Source organism: Perna viridis, chromosome 1 (assembly GCF_037379345.1).
Source record: "Perna viridis isolate PV_CMFRI_1.1 ecotype Kerala chromosome 1, ASM3737934v1, whole genome shotgun sequence".
Lineage (NCBI taxonomy): Eukaryota > Metazoa > Mollusca > Bivalvia > Mytilida > Mytilidae > Perna > Perna viridis.
In genome coordinates this window covers 14,527,696-14,544,355 of record NC_142445.1, presented here as the reverse complement: position 1 = coordinate 14,544,355, position 16,660 = coordinate 14,527,696, and the positions used below count along the sequence as shown (strand labels likewise).

Sequence of the window (16,660 nt, the reverse complement as noted above, 5' to 3'; positions counted from 1 at the left end):
GACAGATAGGAGAGATATCGGTAAACATATAACTAGAAAAGAAAAACTTGGAAAGAAATAATCTAGGACATGTTATAAAGGTGCCAATTTTATCTTATCAGAGTTAATAAAAATCTTCCAAGAAAAAGATTGCATGTTCAAAGCCATTGGCATCATTGATTTTTTTCTCCTGCTGCTGCTCGGGAAGGCAACATGTCATTGATCTTTCTCATTCAACCATAAATGTTAGATCAGTTTTATTGGTTTATAGATTAAAAAGAATTCCACAAAAATCAATTTGATCCATTATGCAAATTCAGATATGTAAAATTCCAAACAGCGCTCTTCAATCTAATTCTCTTTTAGAAATAGAAATTCAATTGCAATAAAATCCCAGTAAGAAGTAACATGACAAAAAGAAAACAAGCCTCCATGAAATAGAGAAAATCCTAAGAAAAATCGCATTTATTGAAAAAAAAATCCCATTCAGAACATTAAATACTAAAACTACACTTCCCTATCTGAGGAAAACCTTGCTAAAATAGATTACTGTATTTTTTCACCACCCATTAATTCTAACAGAGATTACAAGAATTTTCTTCGCGGATTAGACCTACATGTTGAAATAATCTTGATAAATGATGAATCAAGTTTAAACCCCAAGCAAAAACATTTTCTCCAAGACATAAGATCCAAAATATTTTTCACTGAATAATTTTCAAGGTCATAATAAACCATCTTTTAAATCAAATGAATGAGTAGTTTCATAAATATGTACTTGCCATCTAAATTTCAATTTAGAATGACTAGACATGATTTTGCTCATTTAAAAAAAAAGTAGGATATTTGGGGTAAAGACTGATCAGACATAAATCTATTACTTTTGATTCTGAAATTTAAGATAAAAGTGTAGGAATTCCTATTTAAGTATGAAGAAAATAATGTCTGCTAGATAGTATGCTGCGTTCATTATGCATAGTGCCGAAACATGCAAAAAAGTGCAAAAAAAAATATGCAAAAATCCCTTCTCAGCAGATATTGGCAAAAAATACCATACTTCAACCTCTAGCTTCTATTCACTAAACAACAGATAGATGTTACTCATTGTAGACTTGGTCAAAGTTGTTTCATAGTGTTTTCAACAAGATATAAAGTTAAAGTGCATACAAAAATGATTTTGAGGGAGACACAGATAAAATGGCAATCAACAGCTGAATTTCCTCAGGTAGTTAACTGTCAATTAAACTAGTTAAATTTCATAGGTATTTGAACTTTAGTTTCTCCTTCTCAATTGCCCTGTGCCAAAGTTTTCTAGGACAGACTGCCATTGGTGTACAGGAACATGTGATAGCACTGTCAAGGGTAAATTGGCCATCATGATATAAAACTGTTAATAAAAAAAAGGAAACATTCCTCTCACCATTCCATTAATTTCAATAAAAAATATAACTATGATAGGCCTAAAATTAAAAAAAAAAAAACAAGTTTCTATCACTAGTTACTTATTGATTATTAATTTCATTTTTTTACACATGCAGCTGCATTTTAGACAATCATTTTGGACAAATGAAGAAAGCTCTCACAGCAACTCATGCAAAAACCTATTATTTTACTGAGGAAATGATACACAGACCCTGTGCAGTACCCACAGATATTAAGATTTGGGTTGAAGCCTTCATTTCAAGGATTGACAGGCCATAAGGAGAAAGCCTGACTATGGACCATAGTTGGCAAAAATATATGCCACACTTCATTATGCAAATAAAAGACTACAACTGTACATTTCTTCCAGAGAAGGCTGCATGGAGCCTTACAGATGTTAGTATTTTCTGCCCCTACTTGTTTCTGCCATTTCCCAGTGATATTCACTATTTATTTTTTTCTTCCTACCCATCCCCATTTTCTTTTCTGCTTCAAATTAATTATTGCAGTTGGGGGATAAACCGACAAGACATCAATCAATCCATCATACACACACACAGGGGGATAAATGCTCCCTTTACAAAGTAACAGAGCCATAAAAATCAATAGAACAAATCTCCAACAATTTCACCATAATTTCAGTTTTTGAGCTGAAACAATACGCTGCTTGATGTCATGGGAAATGCATACAAAGGACTCTTTTACAAAGACTCAATGGAAAAAAGACATATATACTCAAGATATATAACTATCCCATATTATTCAGGTCAATTTAAAAGATTCCTTTATAAATGAGACAAAAGCTGAAATGAAAGGAGATCTTCAGCATCACGTCCATTATTTCAGTCCTTTAATTAACAGAAATCAGTAGAATACATGTACAATCTATGTCAACAGTCAAGTTCATTCTAATAAAACAAGTAAAAACCTGAATGCTCATAAAAGCAAAGGCTTGTTGCATTAAATACAACAAATTAACCATTAAAAATGTGTTGAATTCATACAAGAATTAGAAGTTTCTACACATTTATCTATTTAAGATATCATATCTGCAAGGTGACAAAGAAATAATGCAAAGACATTTTCTTTATTTTCATGTACAAAATACGAAGAGATCTGCCTATTGTCCAGAAAATATCTGATTCCCCCTAAAATGTCATGGAATCAATAACTTAATGGCTTAATAAAGATTTTTGTTTTAGTAGGTCTTCTGATCCTTCTTCTTAGCTGTTTCACAAGGGAGAAAGAACTCTGACCAGGGTCATATTATTGATAGGGAAATATAATGCACCTAACCACTAACAATCAAGTGTACCCCTTCATGTTACAGGTAAGGCAACCACTCATATAAGTCATTGACCTTCACCTACTTGTACAAAAGACAGCAGCAGCCTCAAGTACATGTAGTACAAACACACAATTATAAAATAGAAATAAATACATTTATCTTTACTAAAAACCACTCTGCTTTAAGTGGATTTAACAAGGAGTGAACTCATTGCATATAATTGTAAAAAGTAATGCATCAAACTAACCAGCAAAAGAAAAAAAATAATTCTGTACAATATAGTTACAACAGGCATTTCAATTCCCTTTTTCACACAAAAATGTTTTTTCTTTTAATGTTAGGATCTAATGTTTTTTTTTCATACAAATAATATTTTGCAGTGACACAATTTTACCACAACAAAATTGGCATGTCAATACAAAAGCAATTATGTAATTTATGTAATTATCGAATAAAATTTTACAAATACACATATATCTAATTAAATATAAAGGACATGGGCAATTTTCTCTGAATCATAATTGTTCTGAAGTAATATAAACTGCTCTGTAGAACAATAAATCTGAAATTCATACTTGGTTCAAATCAATATCCCAGGGAATGGTAATCTTAAAACATCAGAATTGAATGCTTGCTGTAACTATAAATTTTAAACAAGTTTCCTTTTCAAATTGATCACTTAGTGACGGAAGATGGGAATACAAATCAAATTGGTTTAGTTTGGAATTTCTTATTTAAACAGAAATATTCTTTGATTTTACTTTTACTTTTTTTTTTTATTTCATTTTCCAACTACATCAAAAGTACAAATGTTTCATTAAGAAATGGGTGCAGCACATTACCACATCTCATCAAAAAATTATAATTTTTTACCATGTAACTTATTGCAGCCTATCTTATACAGGTATGTACAGTAAATCAATCATTGCTTCTTATGTACATGTCTGACTACTGTTAATTACGAACAAAAAGATTATAACAAACATGCAAAATACTACCTAAGATAATACAAAAACAGAAACAGAAGACTAAAGAGATCTATCAGGAACATGCAGTTGTTCTAGTTTACAACCCCGTGCAGGTCCGGGTGTCAAAAGAATAGGCCTACAGCAGCACTAAGCTTGTCGTAAAAGGCGACTAAATAGTGCTCAGAAACCTAGCCGGGGGCTAGGCGCTCTGCCCACAGAGCAACTGGGATGTGTGCCCCAGGTGGTGGAATGGGGTACCCCTGGCATGTTACATGCTGGGGTTGTCAGGCTATAATACAGAAAACCTGACCGCAAACCATAGTGGTGCACCGTGTTGGGAAAGATGCCACGTTCCTCGCACGTTAAAGAACCCTGCTGTGGTATTTGATAGGAGTAGGAACCTTTGCGCTCCGCCACAGGAGGCTAAATTGCCCGTCCTTACCCATCCCTCCCTTTTGCTAGTGGCAATCAAAATTTGTCGACCCTACTGTCCTTGTGTCCCATCCCGTTTTTCATTTCATCATCATTTCATGTTCATTTTATCATGCGTTTCATGTTCATCGTCTGAATATAGCTGAAATATTGCTGCTCGGACATTAAACCCCAACAATCAATCAATCAATCTAGTTTACATAATAGGTTGTGGTAATGAACGATTTAATGGGTTGGGGCATTATTTATTTTAGCCATGGTAACTTAGAAAGTAATGCATTGCCTCCTATAAAACTGTTTAAATACAGAAACAAAACTTCCTGTCCTATCTTTGTGACCAAAGTTGGAGCAATTTCTTTTCAGAGTTTAGATAGAAAGGACTTACAAAGTACTAGTTCGTGCTATATTAATCACAGCTTCAAACTCACTCATTTTCATTACCAGGTTATTTTATTTTGAATTCAAGAATGTTGATCATGTTCTTAATTTGCTTGAGACAAGAGATTGGTTTATAGAAAAATACGCAGTAATTTATTTGTTTGTTGTTCACAGGCCAACTACAAAAAGATAAGAACTTTTTGCACTGTTTTTTTATCATATTAATCAAGGGACAGTAACCAACTTAGTAAAATACAGCAATTTTTAACAGTAACTTCCTGCACTATTTAGTTAAAAGCTGAGGGCAATACCAAAGATGACAGTCCAGAGTCTCAACACCCTTAAATATTCATAGAATTTATATGCAACTGTCATCCAGGATATAATGAACAAATCAGTGAGTAACAGATATTACTTCCAGTGACAGGTCTCAACAGAGTTAAATCAATAGGAATGGATATAACTTGCTCTAAATAATTAAGGAAAGATCAACTAACTTTGCCATGTCTGACCATGGACCACATGTGACAAGACTACAGTTAACATACTGGGAAAAAAACTAAAGGCCAATTAGTTTGGTTGGACCTTAACTGTTAGTCTAAACTTTAAATTGTTATGATATAAAAATTTGCACAATTTGTGCCATGGAGGTTGATATTTTTTTTCCAATTTCATTGAGAATAAAAAATTAACAAGAATTCTATCATGAAAAGCAAGAAAGAATTAAAAAAAACAAAATCAACTAACCGCCGAGAGTTTGATAACATTTCTGTTAAGACAAGCATAAACATACATAGCAAAACTAGGATTGATCACATATAAAAAGAACAAAATTCTAGGTCAACTGAAACTTAACAGTACCATGTTATTATTATAATGCCTACTGTCCATCTGAACCAAAAGCAACATTGAAACTAGGTTAAGCAGCATCTTTGACACTTGATTTTGTTGTTAATCATCTCTAGAAAACTGATTTCAAATGGTGCTAGAAGTATATAAATCTATCCACCAAATGAGACCAGGTTCCTAAATCTGTAATCTCGCTGTATAAAACCTGAAAACACTAAAACAACAGCAATTAGAAAGCTACAAATTATAGAAGACCAAAATAATTTTTAAAATAAGTAAGGGAAATCATGGATACTAATATAAAATGGAATTAGCTCTTTGGGACATGAATTTCATCAACAAAACAGTATTCCAGGACTGAAACTAATATGTCTGGACATCAAAACTAAAAAATTAACAGACATGGAAATTTTAAAAAATATCTGTATACAATTAATAAAAAAAATCAGAGACACTGACTGAAGTGGCAGAATTTCAAATGCTACATCACATTTAAGGCGTTTTGATTATAATGCATGAAACATAAAGTATGATTTCTAAAACCGGTAATAGTTTTGTCTATCAGACAGCTGGCTCAAAATAATCTAGACATATTACAAAGACATTTCTACATCAATTTTAAAAAAAGCAAAATCGGAATAAATACAACATTTATTTATCAGATACATTCTGTTCCCTGAAATGCAACTAAGTATGACAAAGACCTTAGAAGAGAATGGTTTCTTTTTAGAAACAGCAATAAAGAACATTTTGTCATGACTCTTTATAAAATGAATTTACTTAATGAGACTGTTTCCATAGAAAGTAATTTTAAGAAAGAAAGTAGACAATATGATATCTTTCTAAAGTATTGACCAAAAAGATACACATTGTTAGAAAGTAACAGATAAAAACTATTTGGAAGATTAATTATCAATATCATGCAAATAACATGTTAATTAACTTCAACAATTCAAGGGAAAAAAATCAATTGCATGCATACAAATGGAAATTCACCAAATTAACCAAAATACCATGAAAATTAACTGGAAAAAATATTTAAATTTTGAATATCATCAAACACTGACCTACCTGCGATTCAGCACGATTCTTTATCATTCTGACTCTTTTTCGTTAACCTATATGTAATCAATATAGTTAAAACCTTCCCTGATACTCCATTGTCTTTCGAGAGTCAATGATTATGAACTAGCATATCAAACAAAATATATTGAAACATCAGATGTCATCGAGAAACGTGCTAAGTAACACCTTTGTACAAAGCCCAACTTGTCTGAATAAAGAGAGTAGTAGTAGTCAAATATTCACTGAATAACTCCCTAGATGCTTCTTGGTATTTGAATAATTTTGAGCCAGACATGAACTTCATATATTCTATTTCTCCGCTGCTTTTGATTCAAATGACCTGATGTTACGGGAGTTACAGATCAATGGCACAATACAGGATCAATTTAATGTTTACACCAAGCTCTCTAAATGACTCGACTCAACAGTTATTCCTACAAATACCAATCAGAGGAAATAGGAAATCATCAATACTACAGCTAACAATCATTTCCATAACATGAGTAAATGTATGCAATTTTCCGGTATCAAGATTACATTTTCCTTTTGCAGAACAGTGTCTTTTCTCATAAACAAAGATATCAATCTACAATCTTATTACATAAATGCAATATTTTTTTTTGTAGAAAAATCCCTAGAGTCAAATATCCCTTGATAAATTTAGAACTAGCAATCCAGAAGAAATGATAGATTTGAATTGTCATTCAACCAAAGAATACAGTAACTCTATATTTTTTTTACTGATTTTATATAGAACAGGACTTTAATTTATTCAATCTGCTTGGCTTGTAGGTTTTATTTTATCCGTTAAATTCAAACATGATATTTTATTGTATCCATTGTGCAATTTGAATGAATCCCAGACAAATATCTGAACAAAAGGCAACCTGATGAACACAGTATCAAGTTGATCAAAATCTAGCTTTAGAGGAACACCATTGAAAATTATAAAAAGGTTTTGACTGTAACTCAGTGGGCGGAAAAATGTATTAATGTGTAGCATTCAATGAACATTAAACAAGGAAATACCTCTAAAATGAAAGTTATCAAATATTCATGAAGTTTTTTAGATTGACATGGAGACCAAAATAAAATATTCACCACTTCCAGAATGTAAATTGTCAGGGTCAACAGAAATTGCATACATGCCACTACTAATCCTAAATGATTAAATGGGGGAGAATATAATTAGATTTAAGACAAAATGGGAATTGGAGACTCCTGAAAACAAGAGATCAATAAATGTATTGATTCCCACAAATGACCCAGTAATACTACAAAAAGATCTGCTTCTGCAGATAAAAAACAATGTAAAGAAAAAAGCTCTGATAACAGATGTAATTAAATCTAATTTTCCAGAAAAACACTGCTCTTCAGATTTGATTGATGTCCATAGTGACAATTCTGTTAATGAAATCTCGTAATTTTGTTTACAAAGATGAGGAGCTAAATTGCCACCTTTCAGTAATAGTAAACATCTCAGTTCTATATAGTAAAGAGCTCAACTGTATTGATTAAACACAATTCTTTAAGCTCCCATACGGTCACATATACATATATAGATATGCACTAACAACATCACATAGTAGAAATTATAGGTTTATTGTTTCTAAAAACAGTTTCCAAAGACATAAAAATCAGATTTCATCAGTTTCAACTGACAAAATTATCCAACAGATATAAAAAGACATCAAAGTACTTATACCTGATACATGTACCTACAATAGCACTATTTTTTTTTCCAAAGAAAAAATCTATTTGACTTTAAAGCTAATCAAACTGAACATACAATTCATAAATTGACACCAACAGTCTCACAAAGAAATTAGAATAGTACTCTTGGTTACAACTCTTGTTGTTGAAATATACAAGGAAAGCACACAGAACCTACAATTTAACAGGGGAAGTAAGGATATGTAATGAAGCACACAGCCATAATGTCTATCAATTCTTAATATTGATGAAAATTTCCATTAAAGAATCAGGAACAATGATGCAAATACATTTCACAAAAGGTAATCCCCTTAAACATGAAAACTGTGCTCCAAAGCAGACTCAATCACCTTATATAGACAAAGGAAAAGCAGATAATGAATTAATATTCAACCCAAACAGCTTAATTCCATCAGGCAAAAGTACGAGACAAACTTTATAGAAGGATCAAACCAATGATTAAAATGTCTATATGATCTCTACATGTATCTGGTGTATTTGTGTAATGGTATTTATTTGTCAGGAGAATTGAATAATATTGGATTTAAGTATCACTTAGTCCTGGAAGTGTCTACAGCTGAACTGAATACTTCTGTCTAATGGAAATACTTCAGCTGGAAAAATCTAACTCACACCAACAAAAATATCTCAGAACAGTCATTAAAAAGGAAAAGTCTCTGTAGTATTAAAAACAAAACACCAAAACACTTTTACCAAAATTATTAAACAAAATGAGCCTTCTTCTGCAAAAAGGAACAAACACCTGATTGGTGAGGAATAAAAACAATGACCCAGGCATTTTCTACTCCATACACATCTGTGGATTTCTCTACATCCAGACAAACAGAAACTGACAAACAGAAAGTTTAAATGAACAACATTAACCAGGGAAACAAGGACCACTACACCATGATAAATACAGAATCTTGTAGATTACTCCGCATCCAGGAGCACTGATTTCAAATGGTGCTAGACAAATTTTCTCTATAAATTCTATTCACCACTTGAGACCAGTGTCCTAGAGGGAAAAACTCATCTTGTACACAGGAAACTCATTGTTCTGCTAATGTTGACTTCAACACAGTTCAATATACTGGTAGTTTGAGGTACCTTTTCTTCTGAAGAGTTCCGCTACACCTAAAAGCCTAACTGTACTTATCTCCACTGACAAGTGTGAAACATAACAAGAATGACAGTAACCTGAGCATTTAAGAAACTGATACTTGGCTATTGTATAAACATCATCTAGCTTTATTACATAAGCTATTAAAACAAATTAAAGAACAAAATAGAACAAGACAAAGTAGACATGCCACAGTTTGAAATTGGTAAAGATAGTAAGAGACACCTCGTCAATGTTATGTACCAATTATTTAGAGAGTATAAAAAATTGATGCTAATTACTGCAATATTTAAAAAATACATCATGTTGTTTAACAGGAAGTCATCCTGCCACAAATATAAAAACAAAGTATGGGACCCTTAACTGAAGTTGCATTTTTCATACCAAGAGATTGCCAATAGTAATTGTTGGGAAGTGTGACAAAAAGTTGCCATTTACCATAATTTTCTGGAAAAAATACACTTCAGGTATAGAAAGAAAAAGACATACCACAAATCTTAAACATTAAATACAGGCCTCATACCAAATAGAAGTGGTTGTGTTACAAAAACTACATGTGAATTTGTTTTCTACCAACAGAAAGAAGGATGGATACAGGTAAAACCATACAACCCTTCTACTGTGAAGTGGAGCTATATTTCAGAAAATAAGGATGACCACTGCAGCAGTTTTATTGAAAGTGTTGATTCTTCATTTAAATTAATGAAAAAGAAGATGCTGCACAAACACAAAAATAATAACCACATAAATCAATGAAACTAACAAACATTAGCTACCATTCACAGTGCACGAGTTACAAAACATATATACTACCATTTGATTACATCAGCCATTTTCATGAAATCCTATCTTAGTTAACAATACCAAATACATTATATAATTCAATTCCCTTTCTAATCAGACATCTTTCAAATTCCACAATAATGAAAAGAAAAAAAATCAAATAAACTGCAATGAGAGCAAACCATCAAGTTGACAAAGCGATTGTTACACTATATGTACAGAATAGGTTAACCATTGAATAAACTCCATTTTGCTCCAAGCAGAGATGGAAAAGGGAATAATTGTGTTTACGCTAGGAAAGATTAACCTTGTATCTATAGCAGATGTAAGAATAAATTGTCAAGTATGATTGGAACAAATCAGACGAATGGAGCCATAGTTAGACTCTCTGTGCAACACCAGCACTATTTCAAAAATCTTCTGATTGCCATTGCAATAATAATACCAATGACAAAATGATTTTTCTGAAAAGCAGCCATCATTTTCAATAGCAAACTTAATTTTCTTATGCTTTTTAATTCATTGCTGAAATGAAATTCCAAATGTGATTTGAAGTGTTTTTCTCTCTTCTGATTGATTGGGTGGAACACAATAGTAACACATTGAAAACCTTGGCAAATTGTTTTCAATAAATGATTGCTGTGAAAATCAAATTAAAGAAGAAATATTATGTTCTGTTACAGTTCTAGTTTCAAACGTTTGTCAAATCTTAACCACAAAGAAATATGCCACAAAAAAAAAATAATAATTTGAGGGGAGAGAAAAACAAACATGAAATGGGAGAAGCTAAAAAATTAAAGATGTAAATATTTAGAAAAAAAACAGATGATTACAGATATGGCAGATATATAGTAATGGGGTGAGGAGAAAAAAGCTAGCCCTTTTGAGGTATAATTTTGCTTGTTGCATCTTTTATGTGGAAACCATCATTAAAGAGACTATTAAATCAGTCATATAGTGAATGTACAATGTGTAATTAGTATTATGTCCTATTGATAAGGTTGTTTTGGTCGAAACTGGTTGGAGATGGACAGACACACAGACAAAAAATACAAGAGAATTGCTAGCTGGGCAGATGAAGATTTAAGCAGTATTGTTTAATACCTGTTGTATCTCTTGTTCCTGTTGTGTTTTTTTCTGCTCAGCTAGGGTATCTTGTCTGCGTATAAGCTCTTGCTGTAGTTCAACTTTACGTTTTAATTGTTCATAATCATCTTGCCTCACTTCAGCTTTGGCTTGGTCCCATTTTTGAGAGAGATCTTCATACCTCTGAAAATATAATATCAACATGTAATATTTTCACCACCACTCCTATAATTAAGTTTTACTAAGATATGCATAAGCTACTGAAACATGGTTACTCCATGAAGATGCAATCACAAATACACCATTTCAACAACTAATCAGCTCTTGACGTATTCCGGCATTTGCAACAAACATATATGGGTAATAAAATATACCACTTAATATTCCTGATGAACTTTGACCTGAGTCAAGACAAAAAATGTGTACAGGATTGACTGATACTCCAATGTAGTGTAAGAATATCAGTACCATAAATTATTCAGAATGAAGTGTATAAGAGACTTCAAAATCTTTGGAATGAGAAAGAGATGATACAATATATATATATACTCAAGAATTTATTTTTATTGTGAACCAAGTGCTAGTTCCAAGGCATTGTTGTTGACATTAAGCCATTACCTTAGAGTTTAGAGATTAGGGGAAAACAGAATCACACCTAGTACCTGGAATTTTAACTTGAGAGTCAAGAATGTATTCTGGTCATTTTGAATGGTACCTTTTAGCATGACAAATGATATAACATTAGCTACAGCCAAATATGTCATGATAAAAAATGCATGTAGGTATAACATTGTGTTAACCTCACTTATTTTACTCTGGAAATCATGGACCCTATGGTTATAGATAACAAATTTATAAAAATATTTTCATGCTTTAATATTTCTAATTACAAAAACTTCAGAAAAGACTACAGTTCAGATTCATTTCTTCAAAATACTCAAAAGCATATATAATTGTTGTTAAGCAATATCTGAAAGAAAATGAAGACTAAAAATAAAAAGCAATTAGTAAAATGAATACTTGTAAAAATTGACATTTTGCTAAACAGTTCCATTCATAACATAGTCAAAAAACAACATTAAGAAAAAATAACTGTTGATCTAACTGAACCTTTCTGACCCCTAGCAACAAGTCAAGTCTTCAAAAATGCTGGTCTCAGAACCTATTCCCTAATAACTGCTATCAATATCCCCAGCTGATGATGTGTTTCACACAGAACAATGGCTAATAATACGGAAACTTCAGATACATTGATAGATGATATAAATTATTCATAAATTTGAGAATTACCATTTTTATACAGAAATATGTAGATCAATAATGGCATACCGCACATAATATGAGGAATGAGATGAGGGTCAATAAGTCTTTGTTCTATAAATATATCCTATATGAATGTTTTGATCCAAGGCCTTTTTATCTAAAAATCAATTCTTACATGTCATGTCAAAACAGTCAATGTTTCGTAATAGGAAACAATGGTTACAACTGCAGAATACAGTAAAGCATGGAGATTTTTCTAATATAAATTCATTTATTGTTTAACAAGAAGTCAAAATGCAAGATGTATGTTCGAAATATGACAGCAATGTATCATGAAGGCAGAAGGAAAAACATACAATATGAATTCAGACAGTATTTTGTTATCTCTTTTACATTTAAAAAAAAACAAAACAAAACAAAAAAAACAAATAGAAGCTTTGAGCAATGCGCTGGCTTCAATTGTTGCATAAGGATTCTTAAATCAATTTTCATCCGTCTTATCAAATGGGATATTTCAGTACAAATACAGACATATATAAGTCTCAGATGCTGCATCAAATTAATGAATTCCTATTTACATAGAAGAATTATGAAAATAAAGCACTACTGACAAAATTTGTATAAAGGTAGAATCTGAACTGTAGTCTTTTCTGAAGTTTTTGTAATTAGAAAATAAAAAGAAAGAAATTCAAAGTCCATTGCTGATATGACCAGTGTTTCTTCTGTAACTAGTAATTTGTAATAAATCATACTCTACCTGACAATATTGATTTCCGGCTTGTGGCAGGTCAATATTGGTGATGTTTTGACACCTACGCATATGGACATTATGATCTCTACTACAACATATGCCATGACATGATTTTATGGTAGAAATTAACGCCTGAATAACTTTAAAATTATGCCAGTTCATACCTGCACATTTTAACCAATTATTGCAAAAAGCCTCAAGGCAGTTAGACATATGGAAGACACAGTGTTTAGAATAATTATATAGTTATAACGATTCAGTGTAAACAAATGGCAATCATTAACCATAGGGTTATGATTTAAAAAAAAGAAGACTAGTTCATCATTATCTACAGCATTGGGTTATTTCCCTTGGTTTATAAAGTCAACTGAAAGAAAATATATTCAGCACTATATTTCAACTTACAAGAATTTTGTACACATGGGAATTTTTATTTTTATGAGAAGGGTATTTCTATAGAGAAACAAAGGCACAATTGCATAGACCCCTTTATTTTTTCATATCCACCTAAATTGGCAAGTCAGGCATATACATAATTTATCAAATAGGATTAGGGTAATAAATCTAAAATAAAACTTGTTTCACCTTAAATCTTCTTAATTTGTTCAAGTGATAACTTATTCATGATATCAATAATAAGTAATTCCAAATCATGTTGCATCAAAGACCAGATAAACTGAATATAATCAGTCTGGGTCTCTGATCAGTTGTATCTTCTCTTCAATTATTGATAACTCATTTATTCATACACTATTTATGTCACAATTCCTCTTGTTCGAATGCTGTATATTTGTTGCATTGCTATGAGGAATGAGTGTGTTATTCAGTTGGTCTTACTCAGAATGCAGGGTGGTACCCACATGTTATTCTATAATTGTATAGTTCCTGCAGTTTACTCATTAGCAATTTTCCCACAGAAGTATTTATTTTCTCTATTTTTTGGCATATGCTTTATACATCAGACAACTCTTTTCCCTACAAATAAGTCAAATTAACAATGGCTGTGGTTTAGTATTAGATAGGAAAAAAATCACCATCTCAGCCCATTAACCATACAAATCTCTCTATAAATCACATTCCCCATATAGATCTATTGGCAGGATTTTGATACCTTGAAGTCAGGTTTAAGTCTTTACTTGATTCAGCGACCTTTAATTGCCTTAACAGTCAAATCGAGTGTTAAATCTTTTATGTTTAAAAGCCAAAGAGCCTGTATACAACTAATAAAAGAGAAAATTTGTTAAGACCTAGCTAATTAAGTATAATCAATGACCTACTATAGTCTTGGATGAGATCGCTTTCAACAGGTCAATAATCATTTCCATTAGAGCAAAAAAGATAGGGAGCTGGATTACATCAAAAGCATTAGCCAAAAATCGTCTTAGAGACGTTATGAAAACTCATGCATTCAGGAAGCTTTATAACTATTCCTGTATAAAAATAAAAGTTGTTAATGCCATGGAAGAAAGATTCTATATAAAAGCTGAATAGCTAAATCGATAGAAAGCACACGTTAAATTTCTAGATCGGCGATCAAAAACTTCATATTACAGTTCTTCCACTTAATGACTTAATTGTTTTTATTTGCCAACAATAATTTAAAGTAAAGAATACTTCTATATAATCTTCCCATGAATTGGTTTTGACGAGATGGTTGAATAAACAATTGCAAAAAAAACATTCACAACCTGTTTGATTTGCAATTCATAATGTCTTACAGTGTCAGCATTATTTCCAAATGAATATTGGAAACTTTACCTTGAGTGCTTAATTAATCTCAATTTAGAAGTTTGGTTTTTCCAATTTTTATTAGGGTAGGACATTCTGGTCGGCCATGCTGGATATCAATAAACTTTTCATTTTTTTTTATTTTCCAGGCAAGCTATTAATCAAAACTTACTAGGCAACAAAACCAATACTAGTGTTGTCTAAACAGGCCAGCAGGGCTTCATTGCTGTATAGAAAAACCATATATGAATAGCACAGGCAAATGAAAAATAAGAAGTCAACTGTCAGTAATCTTACTCTTGCCAAAAAGATACACATCACATTCCAAGAAAAAATGGTTCTATTAACAACTACACTATTTGGGAGTAAGGAACTTAAACATACTCAGTCTGTGCTATTACAAGAGTAATAGAGATGGACGAAAGAAGCTTAAGGATACTTTCGTTGAAAATTTAATATATGCAACACAAGTAAGATGAATTATCTCCCTCTTTAGAATTAAAACTAGGATAATTGCCACTTGCAAATATTTAGGATGTTTTTTTTTGTTTTGTTTTACGTTTCATTTAGGTCTTAAGAACAGACAATTCAACATAACTTTTGTTGGATCATAAAAAAAATTGACACAGGCTTGTTACTCCTCAACATGTTAAAAGAAACTGAATAAAGCAAAAAATTGAATCTGTTAAAGATAACAAGATATTGTTCTTTAACATTCCATGATTATAACATTTCACTACATATAGGTCATTAAGTATAAATACTTTAGTCAGATATGTTGATAGAATAACACTTTTTCAAGTCACACTTAAGTTTGTAATGAGTTCATACTTGTATTTTGAAATGACATGTATAACTTTCATCTTTAAGTCCAACTTACAGGTCAAGTTTTCATAAGAAAGAAACAAGAAAAGCAGAAGTTTGAAATAAAAATTAACCGTTAAATAATAACTTACTTGTATTAGCAAAAAAACAACTGAATTTCAGAATATCGACTTTGTCTTAACTCTAATTCCAAACAATAACAAAAAACAGACACAATTGACAGAATAAGTATCATCTAAAGCCTATTACAGGTTACCAGACACTAAGGTGCACATTGTTTCAAAGTGCATAAATACATCCTATTTCTCCTAACAATATAAGGTATACAAAAAAATCAATTGATTTGCAGAACAAATATATAGAGGATTGCATGATAAGGGACGTCCCTTATACAATATTGACAAGACCATTGTTCCAAATTACTTCAGACAGCATTTGTTCTTTTGTTCCAAATATACAACTTTTAAAAACCCTTGCTTACAAAAGATTTCAAAGATCCAAGGTAAAAAGTCAAGTTATATTCAGCAAATTTTTCAACGGAGAGCAATATTAGGGCACTAAAATTATGAACAAGTCATAATTGGCTGAGTGAAAACATTTTGTAAAGAAAAAAAGATTTCAACCAAAGTTAAAGACTTGTATTATCTTCCCCCAATACTATCAAATAAACTTGTCCTTGTGTAGAAATACTAATATGTCCTCTGTGCAGATTTTATCAGCCCTTTTCTGGTTGAACAAATCCAGGTCTCAAATTGCCCTATAGTTCATTGAGCTAGAGAATTCTCTTTGTCCTAAGTTGTCTACATCACCTCAGAGGACTCCTTGGAACAATTGGATGGCCAAAGGGCACCTGGGTACACTATTTTGGGTCCTTATAACCATTATTTTCCATCACATTGAAACAATCATCAACTTCAGATTGTTAAAAACTTTTAACCAATCAAGAAAAAAATAAGAGTAAATGAATATTTGAGTCACTCTTAATTTGTTTAACCTGGTAGGAATTG

General features: G+C 31.6%; 1 protein-coding gene across 6 annotated transcripts in view; it reads right to left on the bottom strand.

Annotated features, from left to right (window-relative positions):
• Window positions 1-16,660, bottom strand: part of LOC148627386 (uncharacterized) — a 66,543-nt gene that overhangs the window by 23,781 nt on the left and 26,102 nt on the right. For all 6 annotated transcript variants that reach the window (XM_088572167.1, XM_088572150.1, XM_088572160.1 and 3 more), the window contains one exon: window positions 11,105-11,269. In XM_088572167.1, coding sequence (XP_088428293.1) covers window positions 11,105-11,269 — 165 coding nt within the window. The remainder of the gene's footprint in view (window positions 1-11,104; window positions 11,270-16,660) is intronic.